The sequence below is a fragment of the Microcebus murinus genome, chromosome 13 (genome assembly GCF_040939455.1).
Source record: "Microcebus murinus isolate Inina chromosome 13, M.murinus_Inina_mat1.0, whole genome shotgun sequence".
NCBI lineage: Eukaryota > Metazoa > Chordata > Mammalia > Primates > Cheirogaleidae > Microcebus > Microcebus murinus.
The window spans coordinates 59,272,907-59,294,095 of NC_134116.1; the positions used below are offsets into that span (position 1 = coordinate 59,272,907).

Here is a 21,189-nt window from a genome sequence, read left to right on the forward strand (position 1 = left end):
TGGGAATTAAATGGAAAATAGCATGATTAATCAACTGACTGTAAAAAACATGGCCTGAGAGAACATGTAGACCATTTTATGCTAGCCATATAAGTGTTCATGATGGCGGACTTGACTGGCTTTAATGTGTATGATCTGGTGATTTCCAGAGTATTTTAAAAATATATATCATTTTTTTCTATTAGTCAACTATAATTTGCCCACAGATTGCCCATGTAGTAAGTAATATTTTCAGGTATGAACTGAGGTTTTTTTCCTCTCTCTGCCTCCTTGCACTAGTTTCCTTTTAGTCATCATTTAGGTTAGCAGTTCTCAGCCTTTTTGGCACAAGGGACCAGTTTCATGAAAGACAATTTTTCCCCCGGGAAGGAGGGCGGGGAGGCACAGCTCACCGATGCAAGCTTCGCTTGCTTTCCCGCCACTCACCTCTGGCTGTGCGACCTGGTTCCTAAGTTTAACGGAAGACAATTTTTCCAAGAATGGGGAGGTGGTGGGAGGTGAGGACAGAGCTAAGGAGGTGATGCACAGCTTGGTACCGGTCTGTGGCCCAGGGGGTTAGGGACCGCAGATTTTGGTAACAGCACCTAGCAGGCCAGATACTGCTGAGAATTAAGAAGTGATTTGTTAGCTTTGAGCTTCGTATTAGGCTGTTTTAAAAAGTCTATGGTAGAAACAACATTCTTGACATCATAGCTTTGCTTTCCTTTGCAGAAGACTGGGTATTTTGAGAAAGAAAATTTTTGCTGAGCTGTTCAAAGTGCTGAGAACTCAGTTTATACCAGAGAGCAGAGAGTGAGAAAGAATGCATGGATAGAATAACAGGTCCCAAAAAACAAAACATGTCCAGCATACAGATAGGACTAGAGGATGTCTTGTGATTGGACAAGAGACTAGACAAAACAACTGCAGGTACAGCATCGAACATAATGCTTGCCACAAGAATGCATTACATCTCTGCAGAGGCCAGTGAGGTCAGAGAATGACAGGTGGACTAGGCTTTGCCCCTGATGACAAAACAATTTACTCACTAAGCCATTAGGCTGGAGATGCTTCAAGATTTAGTTCTTCTTAATTAATCTGAAAGCCTCTATTGCCTGAAATAGTTTTCAAGATTAGAAAGTACAAGGAAAAAAAATGTTTCTCTTTCAAATAATTTTTTAATTATCAAAAAATTTTAAAGGCACGTGTATTATAAGTGAGGATATTTTAGAAAACTACATTAAAAATTACCTTCACAAACAGGGCACATTACCTTAAGCAGATTAAACTTATTTTCTTTATATCTTAATTGAAAAACAAAAAAATATAACTCAAGGTGTTACCATGTATAAATATTTTGAATCCCATTATAAAATTAAAGAGTTTAGAAAGCTAGAATTTTTCTTTTATAAGCTATAAATAGAATGATAAAGTGTAACTACAAGAAAACCTTTTTAATACTGAGGTTACATCAAAATGTATTTATAATCAGCATTTGGTTCAGCTTCGTCTTCAGCTAGGCATAGTGGATACTCCCCATAATTGATAGGTTTAAACATTTTCATTTGTAGCTATTTTTCTGAGTCATAGACCAAAGCTGATCATGTTATAGGATAAACCATTTGAAGTGTTAGCCATAGTAAGCCACGATAAGCCATAATAAAACTATTAACATTAGACATAATAAGATTATTAATATCAGGTTTTATATCTGCTATACTCTTACCAAATCTCATGCACATAGAAAGGTGAGGAGAAAATGGATTTGAAATATCTTTTTGATGTTGTTTGAAATCACTTTATCCTGTAAGTGCATATTTAAAACCATATCTTTAATATTTTGGTTTTGTTTATAAGTATTTGACTCAATGGAGCCATGAAAGGGGGCACTTTTTCTCGAAAGGGAGAAGAAACATTTGATTTATTGCCACAGACACAGCATTTACCTTCCAATGAGAAAAAAAAAATTTAATCTACAATAATTAACACTCTTAAGAGTTTATCTTACATGATATTATAACTTTAGTAACAATAGGAATAAATAATTTATACACAGAAAAGTGAACAAAATTTTATGTATTGGAAGACTCTAAAATATGTCATTTAATAACAAAGAAAAATGATTGCTGCCTTCTGGATAGAAGAGAAAACTGAGTAGAATATCTGAAGCATTGAATAAATAAAATCATCATTGTAAATATCAATATTTATGGGCTACTGTGAAGGCAGTCATAAATAAAATAAGTTCTAATAAAAAGTTTGAAACAAACATTTTTAAATACCTTAACAATTTAAATCATTGAAAATCCAAGTGTTTCTTTTCTTCTAAATTTTTACGTCATAGGTCAGTGAATGCAACATAGTTATAAACATGCACTCATGACTATAATACATCTTACACACTCAAAATATTCATAGTCTCTTTCACTAGCCTACTGCAAGCATTCCTATCGTCTACATACTGCTATCAATTGTAGAGTTGGAAGGCACTTTAAGATGGATGACTCATTAAGAAAAAATGTATCTGTCATTAAGACAGGCTTCTGATGGTGGATGCTTGTTATTAAGAACAAAAAAGATTTTCTCAACACTCTGTCCCACAATTTTTGTTGGCATGGTCTATGTTTCACATTGCCCAATGGCAATGTTATTCTTGCATTCCAGTGCGTTTTCTTAGTTCAGCTGCAGTGTTTTCCAGTTGCTGAATGTTCCATTGCCATTGTCTTCTATGTGACTGAAGTTTGTTCACTTGACAACGCAAACGCTTAAGAATTGCATCATATCTCTTATGTTGTACCTATTAAAAGAGGAGCACACATCAATAGGGCTTGTGAAGTATAAATAGTAAACAGTTATAAAGGATATTTTGACTACTCTAAAAAGGAAAGCACTTAGAATCTATTCACTGTAAATAATAATAATAAAAATAAACAGTAATTATATAAGTATTTACTCAACACTTATATGTTAGATGCTATGCTGAGAGCTTTCTACATATAATTAAAATCTCATAACTCCTTATAATATGGGTATATTATTATCCTCATTTTTGTGTCAGAAAACCAAAGATCAAAGAGTTTTAGTAATTTGACCAAGTTTTCATAGATAGCAAATGATGTGTTTGGGATTTGAACCCAAGCATCCATGATGGAGTACCTGTTACTTGTCAGAGCAGTTACCAGTGTTAAACTAAATTTGGCCTGAGGGATTCTGTGCTTTGAGTCCCTATGTAAGGAACTGCAACCTAATTTAGTATTTAAACTAACTGAAAACCGACCTTAGGAGTATACTTTTCTGTCAGATAGCTGTGTCTCCGCCAATCACAGCAAACAGCTAAGCTTCAATCAATCACAGACAGCTAACCGATCAGACCCATTCAAATAAGGCAATACTGAGCTGTAACCAATCAAGCTGTTTCTATACCTCACTTCCATTCTCTGCCCATAAATGCTGTCTGCCCACGCTGTAGAGCAGAGCTCTCTAACCTCTGCTGGTTCTGAAGGCTGCCAAATTCTTGAATCCTTTGTTCAGTTAGGCCCTGTTAAATTTAATTTGTCTAAAGTTTTTCTTTCAACATCAGTTTAGACAAATGCTTCCATTTCCCATTTCTGGTATCCACACAGATCCATAGATCTAAAAGATCCAGGAGATCATGTAGTTCATTTCCCTCCGATTAACTATTAATAAATCACCCTTTATGCTGAGCCAGACAATGATACACTGGAAGGCAATGAAGTACAGTTGAATGTGCAAGGGTCTTGGTGTCAGGCCACAAGAAAGTAAATAAGTCAAAATTTCTGATATCTAGTATTGGCTATACATAGAACATTCAAAAAGTTTTTAAACAGCTTTATTGAGATATATAATTCACATAGTATATGAATCCATCCTTCAAAGTATACTACTCAATTGTTTTTAGTATATTCACAGAGTTGTGCAACCATCACCACAATCAATTTTAAAACATTTTCATCATCTACTACCCATTAGTAGTCACGCTCCATTCCCCCACCCCTACCCTTAGCAGTAGAAAACCACTAATCTTTCTCTTTATATACATTTGCCTATTCTGGACATTTCATATAAATGAAATCATATAATAAGTGGTCTTTTTTGACTGGTTTCTTTCACTTAACGTAATGTTTTTAAGGGTCATCCATGGTGTATCTAGTATCAGAACTTCATTACTTTTTATTGCCAAATAGTAATAGCCCATTGTATGATATACCACATTATTTATTCAGTTCAGCAATTTATGGACATTTGAATTGATTCCATTTTGGGCTATTATGAATAATGCTGCCAACAATATTCATGTGCAAATTTTTGTGTGGATATATGTTTTCACTTCTCTTGGGCATATACCTAGGAATAGAATTACTGGGTCATATGGTAACTCTATATATAACCAACCATTTGAGGAATGCCAGACTGTTTTCCAGAATGACTGTATTATTTTGTATTCCCCTAAGAAATGTGTGAGGGTTCCAACTTCACACCCTGGAAAATAGTTATTATTTGTCTTTTTGGTTATGGCCATCCTCATGGATGTGAAGTGGTATCTCAGTATAGTAAAGTGCCTAATTTTAAATGAACTAATTAAATGATAGAATAATAGGGATGGAAAAGATACCTATTTGTATGTAGTACATGTAGTATTCCATTAAATAAATATACCACAATTTGTTTATCCATTCTCCTTTTCAGGTACATTTGGGATGTTTCTATTTCAAGGCTATTAAGAATAAAGCTGCTATGAGAATTCATATACAAATTTTTTAAAGGCATATGTTTTCATTTTCTTGAGTGAACATCTAGGAGAGAAATTGTTGAGATACAGTGTAGGTGTATGCTAACTTTTTAAGAAACTGCCAAACCAGTTTCCAAACAATTGCACCATTTTATTATCTCCCCAACAATACATGATCATTTCAGTTGTTCAACATCAATATTATCATTCATTGAAACGTTAATCATTCTAAGATTAAAAGGTGTGAATGGTTTCTCATTGCAGTTTTGAGAGTGTTGAGTATCTTTTCACGTGCTTATTGGCCATCCTGTGTCTTCTTTTGTGAGAAACGGTCAAATACTTTGCCCATTTTAAAAAATGGCTGTATGTCTTTTACTATTGAGTGGTTAAGAGTTCTTCACATATAAGTTCCGGATACAAGTTTTTTGTGTGTGTTTGTGTGTGTGTATGTGTGTCTTGAAAATATTTTTACTCCTCCTGTGATTGTGCCTTTTCATTCATTTGTTGTTGTTATGTCCAAATATTATGAGGGTACAAACGTTTTGGTTACATAAATTGCTTCTGTACTTTGCATCAAAGTTATAAGGTGCTGCTCCCCCAGATACTGTGCATTGTACCCAATAGGTGTGAATTTACCAATTCCCTCCTCCCCTTCATCTGCTTGATTTCAATGAATATTATTTCCATAAGTGCACATAAGTATTGATCGATTAGCTCCAATTTAATGGTGAGTACATGTGGTGTTTGTTTTGCCATTCTTGTGACACTTCACTTAGAAGAATGGTCAGTCTCCAGTTCTATCCAAATTAATAAAAGAGGTATTAGTTCACCACTTTTTATGGCTGAGTAGTACTCCATGGTATACATATACCACATTTTATTAATCCACTCATGTACTGATGGGCACTTAGGTTGTTTCCACATTTTTGCAAATGTGAATTGTGCTGCAATAAACATTTAAGTGCAGGTGGATTTTTTGTTTTTATAGAATGTCTTTTTTTCCTTTGGGTAAATACCCAGTAGTGGGATTGCTGGATCAAATGGTAGTTCTGTGTTTAGTCCTTTGAAGTATCTCCATACTCCTTTCCATAGAGGTTGCATTAGTTTTCAGTCCCACCAGCAGTGGATGAGTGCTCCTATCTCTCCACATCTATGCCAACATTTGTTGTTTTGGGACTATTTTCTTTTCTTTTTTTTTTTTTCTTTTTTTGAGACAAAGTCTTGCATTGTTGCCCAGGCTAGAGTGAGTGCCATGGGCTCAGCCTACCTCACAGCAACCTCAAACTCCTGGGCTCAAGCAATTCTGCTGCCTCAGCCTCCCGAGTACCTGGGACTACAGGCATGCACCACCATGCCCGGCTTATTTTTTCTATGTATATTAGTTGGCCAATTAATTTCTTTCTATTTATAGTAGAGACGGGTTCTCACTCTTGCTCAGGCTCGTTTCGAACTCCTGACCTCAAGCAATCCACCCACCTCGGCCTCCCAGAGTGCTAGGATTACAGGCATGAGCCACCACGCCTGGCCTTGTTTTGGGACTTTTTGATAAAAGCCATTCTGGATGGAATTAAGTGATATCTCACTGTGGTTTTGATTTGCATTTCCCTGATGATTAGAGATGTTAAGCATTTTTTCATGTTTGTTGGTCATGTTTGTTGGTCTATGTTCTTCTGAAAGATTTCTGTTCATATCTTTTGCACACTTTTTAATGGGGTTGTTTGATTTTTTTCTTGCTGATTTGCTCGAGTTCTTCACACATTCTAACTGCACTCTCATCTCTCACAAAAATCAACTCATGATGGATGACAGACTTAAACAAAGGCATGAAACCATAAGAATTCTAGAAGAAAATGTTGGAAAAACTCTTACAGACACTGGCCTAGACAAAGAATTTATGAAAAAGACCCCAAAAGCAATCACAGCAACAACAAAAATAAATGGGGCCTGATCAAATTAAAAAGCTTCTGCACAGCCGAGGAAACAATTATTAAAGAGAATAGACAACCTACAGAATGGGAGAAAATATTTTCATCTTGTTGTTTTTGAGACAGGGTCTCACTCTGTTGTCCAGGCTAATGTGCAGTGGCATGATCATAGCTCACTGCAACCTCATACTTCTGGGCTCAGGCAATCTTCCTGGCTAAGCCTTCCAAATAGCTGGAACTACAGATGTGCACCACCATGCCCAACTAATTTTTATAAAATTTTTTTTGTACAGGTGGAATGCTATCATTACCCAGCTTGGTCTTCAACTTCTGACCTCAAGCAATCTTCCTGCCTCAGCTTCCCAAAGTGCTAAGATCACAGGTGTGAAGCCACCATGCCTGCCTTGCCTTTTCATTTTCTTAATGGTGTTTTTCGAAGAATAGAAGTTTCATAGTTTGAAGTCTAATGTATCAATATTCTTCCTTTATGGTTAGTACATTTTGTGTCCTAAGAAATATTTCCTAATCCAACATAATAAAGATATTCTATTATGGTTTCTTCTAGAGGTTTTACAATTTTAGCATTTACATTTAGATCTATGATCAATTTCAAATGAGTTTTTGTGTATGTTGTGAGGCAGAGATAAACATTGTTTCCTTACAACATTTCCTTACAACATTCAGTTATTTCAGCAACATTTATTGATAAGACTTTATTTTCTCCATTGAATTACCTTGACAACTTTGTCAAATTGACACAATATGATTAATTTCTGAACTCTATTCTAAACCATTGGTCTATTTATTTATTCTTTTATCATTACTATACTTTCTTGATAACCATAGCTATAATAAATCTTAATATCAGGTAGGATAAGTCCTACAACTTTCTTTTTCTTTCTCAAGATTGTTTAGGCTATACTAGATCCTTTGAATTTTCATCATATAAATTTTAGAATTAGCTTGTGAATTTCTAAAAAAAATACTCAATGTCATTTTCCTGGAACAGTGTTGAACCTATAGATCACTTTGGGGTAAAGTTGACTCTGTAAAAATATTAAGTTTTATAAACCATAAACATAGTATATCTCTGCATTTATTTAGTAGTCTTTAATTTCTCAGCAATATTTTTACTGTACAAGTTTTGCAGATTTATTCATAAAATTAATTAGCAAGTATTTTATGTTCTTTAGTGTTAATGAAAAAAGTTTTGTTTTATTCATTTCATTTACCAGTTGTTTATTGGTACTACATAGAACAACTTAAAATATAATTGATTTATGTCTTTATCCACTTTTTGATGAGGTTATTTGGGGTTTTTTGTTTGTTTGTTTTATTTTTATTTTTATTTTTTTTTCTGATTTGAGTTCTTTGTAGATTCTGGATATTAGCCCTTTGTCAGATGTGTAGTTTGCAAATACTTTCTCCTATTCGCAAGTTGTCTATTTATTCTGTTGATTATTTCCTTTGCTATACAGAGACTTTAGTTTGATTAAGTCCATTTCTTTATTTTTGCTGTTGCTGTATTTGCTTTTGGAGTATTACACATAACTTCTTTGCTTAGGCCAATGTCCAATGTCCAGAAGAGTTTTTCCTAAGTTTTCTTCTAGAATTTTTATGGTATCAGGTCTTACATTTAAATCTTTTTTTTTTTTTTGAGACAGACTCTCGCTTTGTTGTCCAGGCTAGAGTGAGTGCCGTGGCGTCAGCCTAGCTCACAGCAACCTCAAACTCCTGGGCTCGAGCGATCCTTCTGCCTCAGCCTCCCGAGTAGCTGGGACTACAGGCATGAGCCACCATGCCCGGCTAATTTTTTATATATATATATCAGTTGGCCAATTAATTTCTTTCTATTTATAGTAGAGACGGGGTCTCGCTCTTGCTCAGGCTGGTTTTAAACTCCTGACCTTGAGCAATCCGCCCGCCTCGGCCTCCCAAGAGCTAGGATTACAGGCGTGAGCCACCGCGCCCGGCCTTACATTTAAATCTTTAATCCATCTTAACTTAAATTTTGTATATGGTGAGAGATAGAGGTCCAATTTTATTCTTTTGCATGTGGCTATCCAATTTTCCCAGCACCATTTATTAAATAGGGCATCCTTTTCACAGTGTATGTTTTTGCCTGCGTTGTCAAAATAAGTTGGTTGTAGCTATATGGCTTTATTTCTGGGTTCTTTATTCTGTTCCATTGGTCTATGTGTCTACTTCTATGCAGTTTTGGTTACTATAACCTTATACTATAATTTGAAGTCAGATAACATAATGCCTTCAGATTTGTTCTTTTTGCTTAGGATTACTTTGGCTATTTGGGATCTTTTTTGGTTCCATAGTAAGTTTAGAATTGTTTTTTTCTAAGTCTGTGAAAAAGAAGATACTTTTTGCTGATACTGTTTGCTGATACTATGATGTTATACCTAGAAAACCCTAAGATGCCACTAAAAAACCTCTTAGATCTGATAAACAAATTCAGTAAAATTTCAGGCTACAAAATCAACATACAAAATTTTTAGCATTTATATACACCAATAACGAACTAGCTGAGAAAGAAATCAAGAAGGCAATCTCATTTACAACAGCTATAATAAAATTAAATACTTAGGAATACATTTAACCAAGCAGGTGAAAAGCCTCTACAAGGAAAACTACAAAATGTTGATGAAAGAAATTGAAAATGACAAAAACAAATGAGAAGACATCTCATACTCATGCACTAGAAGAATTAATATCATTAATATGACCATGCAACCCAAACCAATCTACAGATTCAATGCAATCCCTATCAAAATACCAATGTCATTTTTTACAAAAATATTAAAAAATTCTAAAATTTGTATGGAATCAAAAAAAGCCTCAATAGCCAAGCAATCCTGAGCAAAAGGAACAAAGCTGGAGGCATCACACTGCCTGACTTCAAAATTTACTACAGGGCTATAGTAACCACAACAGTATTGTACTGGTATAAATACAGACACACCAGACCAATGGAACAGAAGAGCAAACCCAGAAATAAATCCATTTATTTACAGCCAACCAATTTTTGACAAAGGTGCCAAGAACACACATTGGGAAAAAGACACCTTCTTCAATAAATGGTGTTGGGAAAATTGGATATCCATATGCAGAAGAATAAAACTGGACTCCTATCTCTCATCATATATTAATATGAAAATTAACTCAAGATTAATTAGATTTAAACATAAGGCCCCAAATTATAAAACTAATAGAAGAAAAAATTACAGGGAATATTTCAGAACATTGGTCTACACAAAGATTTTATAGCCAAGATCTCAAAATCATAGTAAACAAATATAAAAATAGACAAATGGGACTATATTAAAATAAAAGGCTTCTGCATAGCAAAGGAAACAACAGAGTGAAGAGACAACCTGTTGAATGAGAGAAAATATTTTCAAGATATTCATCTGACATGGAACTAATACCCAGAATATACAAGGACCTCAAATATCTCAACAGCAAAGCACTGAAAAATCCCATTAAAAGGTGGACAAAGGACAGAATAGACATTTTTCAAAATGGGTATATGAAAAAATACTCAACATTACTAATTATCAAGGAAATGCAAATCAAAACCACAATCATATATCATCTTATCCCAGTTAGAATGTCTATTATTAAAAAGGCAAATAATAATAGATGTTGGTAAAGATACAGAGAAAAGGGAACTCATACACTGTTGGTATGAATGTAAATTAGTATAGCCACTATGGAAAACAGGATGGAGATTTCTCAAAAACCTAAAAATAGGACCACCATATGATCCAGCAATCCTTCTACCTGAATACTTCTTTTCCTGCCTTTAGTTTACCTTTTCCCCTTTGCTTCTCTGGGTTTTTCTTGTGTAATCATTTCTGTTGCTGACTTCAATAAATGAATGCATTTGTTAATTGTGTAGCTACATGTTATATTGTACCAAGTTAAACATGCTTTGTTCATGACACCCTAGTGGGTCTGAAAGTGCACCAATGTTTTCCCTATCGTTTTAAATTTTGAGCTCAGATTGTACAAAATTTAGGCAACAGTAAACTTTACACAATGTTACACAAAACATAGTTTACTGCATTCATCATTTGCTGAAAACTTAACTGCTCCAGTATCCCTTGCCTACAAATTCTTGGACTTGGCAAATAACACATTTTTTTTTGGCTTGAACTAAAATCAGATTGTTGCTTAATGCATTATATTTGAAGCTTTGTGTTTGTATGCTTTGTATTTTGCCAACTTTTTGGTCAATGAATTATAGCTTACCTTTATTCTCTTCTCTTTAGTTCCCTTCTTCCAAAATATATAAAGACAGGCAATGATATCCATTGTCTGTTACTCTATTTTGAAGAGTCTCTGATGTCTAGGAATGGGCATCCCTTTTTTACTAGATAATCTCTGCTTTCTGGCCATTAATTGGATACCTAATTGTTGGTCAGATGAAAGCTAGAAAAATTCTATGCCAGATTTAAATAGGAGTGAGTGCTTGTATTGTTTGAATACATTCACATATTTGAATATCTTTGAATGAGGTTATTTCTGCTTATCTATTAATGACTTGTATTTATCTATTAAACTTTGTAGTTCTTTCTTGTTCTTTAGCTGTTTTGAGTACTGAAAGTAAACTACAGAAATATTACTATAAGTTTCAGAAATGGTCCCATAAAACAAAATCTAGATTATTAAGACTTACCTCTATTTCTTTTCTTAGTTTTTCATGTGTCCTTTTTGTTTCCTCAAGAAAACAAGTTTTTTCAATGATAGATTCTTTTACAGCTATAATTTTATCCTTTAACTTTGCAATGTCTTCCTGTATGTTTATAAAATTTGAAATATACAAGTCAAAAAAGGAATAGACAATATAAATTCAAGATTTTCAGTGTTTCTACAATTTAAGAAAACCAGCCAAATCAAAATTTAATTTTGATAAATAGGATTAGGATATTACTTCTATGTGTTTACAGAATAAACCGTTATTCAAACAAACCTCCCTTAGATTTGACAACATATAACTAAAAACCAAATGAAAATAAGACATAAAGGAAAGTGATAGTTATGGTGGCACTTGCCCAACAACAGTGTAAAGAATACTTTTTAATTCTCTAGCAAGAAATGATCTATATTTTAAGTTTGTATCTTCCACTGTCTTCCAAACATAAAGAAATAGATGCTTAAGATGTAACTATTAATTCATATTATTTGCATAAAGCATTAAGCATACTAAATTGATTTGAATTGGTCTGGATCCATTAGCATAGAAGCTAAGGCTTCAACATTTTTGTGAATTACACTTTCTGTAACAAATGAATCAATTGTTCACTGTGATTTTGTTTGACCATATATTTTCATAAATCCACAGGGGATTTGTGGATGTTTCCTTAATGTATTTGCATATTTCAGATAGTGTTATATAAGACATGTACTTATCCAACTTTTCAAAAATTGTTAAAACAATTCTGTAGTAGAATAGCTATGAGTATTTTTATTCATTTAATGAATTTATCATTTAATGTACTTACAAAAAAGAAGTAATAGAAAATTTTGCTAAGTAATAATTCAAACCTGTACTTGTGTTATTCGGTTCCCTCCTGGATTTTGGAGATCTTTCACAAGTTCATTTTTCATTGTTTTTAGTTTTTTAACAAGATCTTGTTTTTCATGGAGTTCAGTCATAAATGACCATTTACTTTCTACCTCCCCCAAACTATCTTTATGTGCTTTTATTTTTACATAGTATGCATTATATTTTATCTTGTGTTCCTCAAAATCTTCTTGGGCCATTTCTATGTCAAATTTAAGCTTCACATTTTCTGAATGTAAGGATTTGATTTGAGTTTCCAGGTTTTCACACTGAAGTTTGCTGTTCTCTATTGCAACATCTTGAAGATAAACTTGTCTTTTTGTTTCTTTATTTTCTGCATAGACAGCTGCTATTTGTTTTTCAAGCTCAAGAAGTTCATTCTGTAATATATTTTAATAGTATCATTATTAATTCATGATATTAAACATGAGAGGAAAGTCATTGTTTTGATTCATAATGCATGTAGAAAAATCACTTAACATAAAATATATATCTATCAGTTAAAAAACTGATACATTATGGAAGAAAACATGTAGTAAAGTAACACAATCATTTTATAATCTCAGAAGGATCTGAGAATTATAGATTTCTTATATTTTAATGTTCATCTAATTCTAAATATTAAAACTGCATCATTTTATCTTAATAATTTATATATAAAAGATATTTGATAAACATTTTAATAGTTATAGACATCAGAAGTACACAATCAAGAAAGACAATATGATAAACATGATAGAGCCCTGAGTTAAGAATCAAAAATCTAGGTTCTAGTGCCCTTACTATTTACTAGCATGTATGATCATGCATAACAAACTTAATTACCCCATCCAATCTTCAGTTTCTTCATTTGTAAAATGAGTATAAAGATACCTAGTTTGCCTCCCTGGGTGGAACTTGGCATTGCTAGCCAGTGCCTTCTTATAAAGCCCAGTTTCCATTCCACCACTCTTTTCTGATTCTCCTTAGATATCTCTGAGCATTCCTTCTCAATCTCAATAGTTATTTCAAATATACATTTTCCTCAGAGTTCAGTCTTCATAATTTCCTCTTTTCATTGTATATATACTCCTTGGATAATTTCATCTATGTTCACATCTTGAGCTATGTTATCTGCTGATGATTCACAGAATATAAGTGGCTGTTGAGTTCTATACCCAGCTGGCACTGGCCATCCCAAATTCATCATGTTTGAAAACTAGATTAATCCTTCCCCAGACCCTAATGTATTCCCTCTTGTACCAGTTATCTATTGCCAGAACCACACCTCAGTGGCATACAACAACAAATAAGTGTTTATTACTGACATGACTAGGAGCAGCTGGGGTTGGCTAGGTGGTTCTGCTGATCTTGGTTGGGTTTGCTCAAATGTCTGGGAGTTGGCTGATTATAAGATGATACAGGTTGGCTTTAACTGGGAAGATGGGGATGTCTTGGCTTTGCTTTATGTATATCTTCTCCTCCAGTGGGCCAGCCCAGACATGTCCTTCTCATAATAATGGAAGATGCAGAAGAGTGGAAGTTCAATTATGTAAGAGTTTTTAAAAGCTTTTACTTGAATCACATCTGCTAACACCTCAGCAAGTCACGTGATCAAACTCAGAGTCACAGGGTGGAAGTGTGGCCACCATTATGGGAGAGCACTGAGCATTGTAATGGTATGGCAAAGGGTGTGGATATACAGAGCAATAAAAAATAGGGACCAGGCCGGGCGCTGTGGCTCACGCCTGTAATCCTAGCTCTTGGGAGGCCGGGGCGGGCGGATTGCTCAAGGTCAGGAGTTCAAAACCAGCCTGAGCAAGAGCGAGACCCCGTCTCTACTATAAACAGAAAGAAATTAATTGGCCAACTGATATATATATAAAAAAAAAATTAGCCGGGCATGGTGGCACATGCCTGTAGTCCCAGCTACTCGGGAGGCTGAGGCAGAAGGATCGCTTGAGCCCAGGAGTTTGAGGTTGCTGTGAGCTAGGCTGACGCCAGGGCACTCACTCTAGCCTGGACAACAAAAGTGAGACTCTGTCTCAAAAAAAAAAAAAAAAAAAAAATAGGGACCAAAAGTTTAAATTACCACATCTCTATATTCCTAAACTTAGTCAATGATACCACCTTGGGAGCCACTGATTCGTCCCTTCACTTTATTATCTACATCTAACTGTTCCTCACATTCTTCAGATCCTCCAACCAAAATAACTATGCAGGCCATCTGCCATCCTCCTTTTTTCTATCTAGTATGGTCATTCTCTTTAAATAAATAATTCATTGGGAGGAAGGTACTATGTTAGAAAGGCAAACCCCCTCTATCCTTTTCCTGGTAGAGACAGGAGAGGTGGATTCACTGAAAAGTAAAACGTACAGATGAGCCTCAGTTCTTATCTCTAGCTCTGACATTTCAAATGCCCATTTGACATTTCAATTTGGATGTCTAAAAGACATGTCAAGTAGACATATTCAGGAAAAATCATTTTACTTACATACCAAACATATTCCTCTCCTAGTCTTTCTGATTTTAATGAACTATACCACTTTCTACCTGGATGCCCAAAAGCCTGAAAGTCATTCTTGACTTTCCTTTCCATTACCCCTCACTACCTATTTACCAGCAAGTCTGATGGCTGGGCCCCCAGAATAAAACTCCCAATTCACTTCTGAACAAGTTTTGTAGTGTGACCTAACTTGTAACTCATCTCCGTTTCCATTCTCCCCAGAGCCCCAACTAGAGTTCACATGTCAGGCAGAAGAATCTTTCTAAAACATAAATCTTATTATGTTATTTCCCTGCTCAAGATCCTCCAGTGGTTTTTCCACTGAATTAACAAAAAAAATTCCAATCCCTCAAAGTGGTTTACAAGGCCATGGATGCCCTAGTCCCTATCTACTCTGCCACCTTTCTCATCTACTACTCTCCTTTTTTTCTAGCCCTTCTGTTGATTAAACATGTCTAGTTCCCTCCTACCTAAAGGCATTTTTAATTGTTGATCCTTCTGCCTTAAAATTCTCTACCCCTAGTTATTACCTGTTGGGTCTTTGTCTTTTACAATTCAGCTTATTATTCCTCATAACAGTCTTCCCTGAATCAAAATATAAATTAACCACCCACCCTCATCCCTGATTTACTGTCTACACATTACCCAATTGTATTCCCTTTGTAACACATCAATCTTTGAAATCATCTTCATTTTGCTTATTTCTTTATTGCCTGCCTCCCTTGACTACAAAGTAAGCTCTGTGGCTACAGGAACCTTGTCTGTCTCCTAAACCACCATCATCCCAGTGCTTAAAACAGGAACTGGCACAAAGTAGATGCTCAATAAATATTTATTAAAAGAGTGAATGAGTGATGCACAAAGAATGGGCAGGAAAAGGACCTATGCACTGCCAGATACATCAGACTATCAAGTCTACTGATCAATATAGTGAGAGTTGACATTTCCACTAATTTGGTCATGACCTCTTCTCTTTCATGGACAATAATTAACTGTCAACTTCTCTTATTGGCATTAGTGCCTTTCTCCTTTAATCCATTTCTACCCTTACACTAGAATTATATATTTTTTTCTCTATCTCCTCCCCTCCTCTGTCTCCTCTTTATCTTCCTCTTCTTCCTCTCTCTCCCCACTTCTCTCTTTGTTTATAGCTTTGAGGAAAATTTCTATAAACTTGACATATTTAGAACTTACAATTTGATGAATTTTGACATTCTTATATGCTCATGAAGCCATTGCCATAATTAAGGCAAGCAACATAGCCATTATCCACCAAAACTTCCTCCTGATGTTTTGCACTCCACCCCTACATCTCCATTCCTAGGCAACCACTGATCTGCTTTCTATCACTAAACATTAGTTTGATTCTCAAGAACTTTATATAAATAGAATTATCATTTAATATATTCTCACTTCTTTCAGTTAGCATAATTACGTTGAGATTCATCCATGTTGATGTATGTATCAATAGTTCTTCCCTTTTTATTGCTGAATAGGTATTCCATTGTAGTAGTAAACCATACTTTGTTTATTGATTCATCTAATTGATAGGCCTTTGGGTTACTTCCAGTTTTCCAGCAGACCTATACATTTATTTCTCCTGGATAAATATCTAGCAATTAAATGGCTGGATTATATGGTAGGGATAGGGTTAACCTTTTAAGAAACAATAAACTATTTTCCTAATTGGTTGTATCATTTTACATACTCTCCCACTGAGAGTCTGAGTTAGATGGAACTACTACAACAACATGGTATGGTCAGTCTGTTTAGATTTAGCCATTCTAATGGGTGGTGTATATATAATGCAAATTTAAATACATTGCCAGATGTGTTTTCAAATATTTTCTCGCAATCTGTGACAACCCAAATGCCCAAAAGGTATTAGCAAGGACACCTAATCTTTGTTTTCATAACAGTGTATTTTGAGGAGCAAATTTTTAAAAAAATTTTTGATGAAATACACCAAATATTTGTGTTCTATTAAAGAAATTATTGCCAAACCCAACATCACTGAGCCTTTCTCTTATGTTTTCTTCTAGACATTTTGTAGTTTTATCTCTTATATTCAAGCCTATGGTTCATATTGACTTATTAATAATTTTTGTGTATGGCACGAGGTAAAATTTGAAGTTTTTCCTTTTTTTTTTTTTTTGCATGATGATATCCAATTGTTCCTCACTATTTGGTGAAAAGATTATCCTTCTCCAATAAATTGCCCTGGCACTTCTTCCAAAATCAATAGATATGTGTCATGCTATTTCTGGACACTTTATTCCATGGATCTATATGTTTAGCTTTAGGTTATATCATATTGTCCTGATTACTACACTCTATAATAAATATTAAATCAGGTAGTATGGTATCATAAAAGGTATTTTTTCTTTGTTCCTGGTTCTTGGTACAAAGCTCCTAAAACCCTTGTCTTTTTAGTCTATTTTGTGTTGCTATAAAGGAATACTTTAGGCTGGGTAATTTATTTAGAAAATGATTTGACTCACAATTATGACTGGAAAGTTCAAGATTGGGCATCTGCATCTGACGAAAGCCTTGGGTGGCTTCCACTCATGGCAGAAGGTGAACAGGAACCAGTGTGTGCAATGATTATTAATACGTGGCAAGAGAAGAATCAAGGGTGGAGGAGCTGCCAGGCTCTTTTTGATGACCAGCTTGCAGGGGAATTAATAGAGTGAGAACCGACTCACCCCCAAGGGAAGACATTAATCTATTCATGAGGGATCTGCCCCCATGACCCAAAGACCTCTCCATCAGTCCCCACTTCTAACATTCGGGAACAAATTTCAACATAAGGGCTGGAGGGGACAAACATCTACCATAGTACTTTGGAATTTCCTAACTGATAAGGGTGATAGGAACATTTTTTGTTTTAATGAGTTAACTCTTGGTAGATTCCTAGATGGCTTCAGGTTAAGGGCTGGTTGTCAGAAAGATCAATCCTTGATTATTAATAGAAGCCTCTAGCCCCATTTCCACAACCTCCTGGAATCTGAGAAGGGCTGGAGATTGAATTAATAATGAATCATCCCAAAGTGATGAAACCTCCATAAAAAAACCTTAAACTATGGGGTTTTAGAACTGTAGGCTTTTGAACATATCGAGGTGTTGGGAGAATGTGTGCAGAGACAGGGCATGGAAATTCCATACATGTTCCCTCCTCCATACTTGCTCTATGCATGTCTTCCATTTAACTGTTACTGAGTTGCATCCTTTAAATAAGTCAGTAATAGTAAGTAAAGTGCTTTCCTGAGTTTTGTGAGTCATTCTAAAAATTTTTCAAACCTTACAGGGTGGGTTGTGGGAAACTCTGATTACAGCAAGTTGGTCAGAAGTATGGGTACATGGGACTTATGATTGGTATCTGAAGTGGGGGCAGTCTTGGGGTCTGATGCTAATTCCAGATAGATACAGTAGTCCCTCCTTATCCAAGTGGATATGTTCCAAGAACCTCAGTGGATGGAAAAATGGACAGTACTGAACCCTATATATTCTGCTTTTTTCCTAACATACATACATACCTATGATACTTAAAGTCAATGTCAAAATCAGGCCCTATACTATCCACCTGGACCTCACCAAGGATTCCCTTGCATATATTTACAAATTAACTCATTTAATCCTCATGAAAACCTTACAGGTACATCCTATTATTATCTCTATTTTATAACTAAGGAAACAGAGGCATAGACAAATTCAACCACAGAGCTAGAAGTGGGCAAATCTGGCCTTTCAAACTAGGCAGTTCAGCTCCAGAGCCTATTCTTCTCATTGCTATGATATATTTAGTAACAACCTTTACAAAACACAAGTAAAGATATGGTTTTCGGAGGAGGATCAAGATGGCGGACAAGAAACACCGCCAGGAAGAGTGTCTCTGCAGAAAAGACAGATTCTAGCAGAAATTAGAAAAAAGAAGCAAGAAGGTGAGCATACAGCAGACGAGGGCCGGAAGGAGGGGTATCTGAGACACCGGGAGACTCCTCGGGAGGAGGCTGCGGAGAAGAACTGGAAGCTGAGACCGCCGGAGCAGCCCGGAGACCAGCGGGAAGGGTAGGTGGATAAATCACCTTTCCCCTCCCCTGCATTTGGGACTGCTGGTGGGCTTCCCAGCGGGTGGAGAGACCTGTGGACACCAGCCCAGAGACGGCCGCCGCCAGCTAGCGGTGAGCCTGTAGCGGACACGGCACCAGACTCCCAAATCCCTCGGGGCACCTCCGTGTGCACAGACCCGAGCCGAGCGGCAGGCGCCATATTGCCTCCTTCTCCCCTCCACCGACCCTACCTGCGGCTGCCCAGAGAGACAATACAGCCACCAGCCAGAGGCACCTCCAGGGAACGGGACCTTCCCTTTTGGGACCCTACAGCTGACTAAGGGGAACTCAGACTGTGAGCTCCCTACCCGCCAGCCCTCCCAGGTGCTGCTGGCACGGTGTTCCCAGGAGAACGGTGGCGACTCAGAGGCTGAGAGACACAGACACAGCCTGGGCTCCCTGTGGGTGAATTGGGACCGGAACTCCTCTCCCTGGTGGGGATACAGTTTGAACTCTGGGACCCAGAGGTCGGACCTGCAGACCAGATCCCGTGCACCGAGGTCTAGCATTCCCCGGGGCACAGAAGGGATATTTGTGAACAGCTGGCTGAGGTGTGTGTGCCTCCAGGGACAGATCAGCGTCCTAGAGGGCAACCCTCCCACCAAAGGGAGGCTGTGCGCCCAGCCCAGGCAGCGTTTCTGCGCAGGGAACCTCCCCGCCGGCATCACAATCCGGAGAGGCCTGGTGGTGTGTGGTCTGGCCTGCTGGCAGAGGCCCAGGAGTAGCTGCAGAGTTGGGGAGGGTGGAAAGAAGCGAGGCCTGCTCCAGACTGCGGGTCTCAGACAGCCCCACCCCCACAGACTTTCTGGCTGAGCGGGACCATTCCAGCCCCACCCTGACAGCTTTTCCTGGAAGCAGAGAATGGAACTTTGACCCCTGCTAACGGCCTGAGGGCAGGCTTACCCAACCCAGCTCCGCCCAGAACAAGAGCTGATAACAGGACACAAAATCAACAGCATAGCCTGTTCCTCCAAGCAAACGCCACCTACTGACAGGGACGGCATCTTGCACAGCCTTTCCACGGCACCCACTGACTCAATATACAGGGAGTGGTCCAATCTCACCCACAGACACCACCTAACGCCTCAGAAACTAAAGAAGGTGTGTGAATACTCAAACAATAACCTAAAGGAAAGAAACAACAACTGATCGACATGGGAAGAAATCAGCGAAAGAACTCAGGAAATATGAAGAACCAAACGGAAAACACACCCCCAAAGAGGAGCACCAGCCCCCTAGAAACGGACACCAGCCCAAATCAGGCAACCAAAATGACAGAAGAGGAATTTTGTATGTGGATCATAAGAACACTCACTGAGCTGCAACAACAACTCAATAACAAACACAAAGAAACCACAAAAAGCCTCCAGGATCTGGAAAAAGAAATGGACACAATGAAGAAAAGTTTAACCGAACTCCTGACAATGAAGAATCAATTCAGGGAACTACAAAATACAGTGGAAAGTCTCAAGAACAGGGTAGATCAAACAGAAGAGAGAATCTCAGAGATTGAAGATAACACCCTCCAACTAAATAAAACCATCACAGAGATAGAGCAGAGAAACAAGAGAAAAGAGCAAAGCCTACAAGAGCTGTGGGATTATGTGAAGAAACCTAATGTGAGGGTCATAGGGTTACCAGAAGGGGAAGAGGACAACACCCAAGGGTTGGACAAGCTGTTTGAAGATATAATAGAGGAAAATTTCCCAGGCCTTGCTCAAAATCTTGATATATAAGTTCAAGAAGCTCAGAGGACCCCTGGGAGATTCAATGCAAACAGGAAGACGTCACGACATGCAGTCATCAGACTGACCAAAATATCAACTAAAGAGGCCCTTCTAAGACCTGTAAGACAAAAGAAGCAAGTAACATACAAGGGAAAGCCAATTCGAATAACACCAGATTTCTCTAATGAGACTTTACAAGCAAGGAGAGACTGGGGCCCCATTCTCACTCTTCTGAAATAAAACAATGCCCACCCTAGAATCTTTTTCCCTGCAAAACTAAGCTTCATATATGAAGGATAAATAAAGACATTCTCAGACAAGCAAAGTCTCAGAGAATTCACCAAGACAAGACCAGCCCTACAAGAAGTACTCAAAACAGTGTTACGCACGGAAAACCATAATAAAAACTCACGAATATAAAAACAACCAAAACCCAAAGATTAAAGGCCAGAGAGTACAATGGCTCAAGAGAGAAATCAAAGCAACAACATCCAACCCAACAGAATGAACAGTAATCTACCTTACCTATCAGTTCTCTCAATAAATGTGAATGGCTTAAACTCTCCACTCAAGAGACATAGGCTGGCTGAATGGATAAGAAAATACAGGCTAAGTATATGCTGTCTTCAGGA

At 36.9% G+C, this 21,189-nt stretch overlaps 1 protein-coding gene across 3 annotated transcripts in view; it reads right to left on the reverse strand.

The window, feature by feature from the left end:
• Positions 1-1,146: 1,146 nt before the first annotated feature.
• Positions 1,147-21,189, reverse strand: part of CCDC122 (coiled-coil domain containing 122) — a 34,850-nt gene continuing 14,807 nt past the window's right edge. For all 3 annotated transcript variants that reach the window (XM_012761029.2, XM_012761031.2, XM_012761030.3), the window contains exons 4-6: positions 12,217-12,615; positions 11,348-11,464; positions 1,147-2,776 (exon numbers count right to left, since the gene is read on the reverse strand). In XM_012761029.2, coding sequence (XP_012616483.1) covers positions 2,627-2,776; positions 11,348-11,464; positions 12,217-12,615 — 666 coding nt within the window. In that variant the 3' untranslated portion in view covers positions 1,147-2,626. The remainder of the gene's footprint in view (positions 2,777-11,347; positions 11,465-12,216; positions 12,616-21,189) is intronic.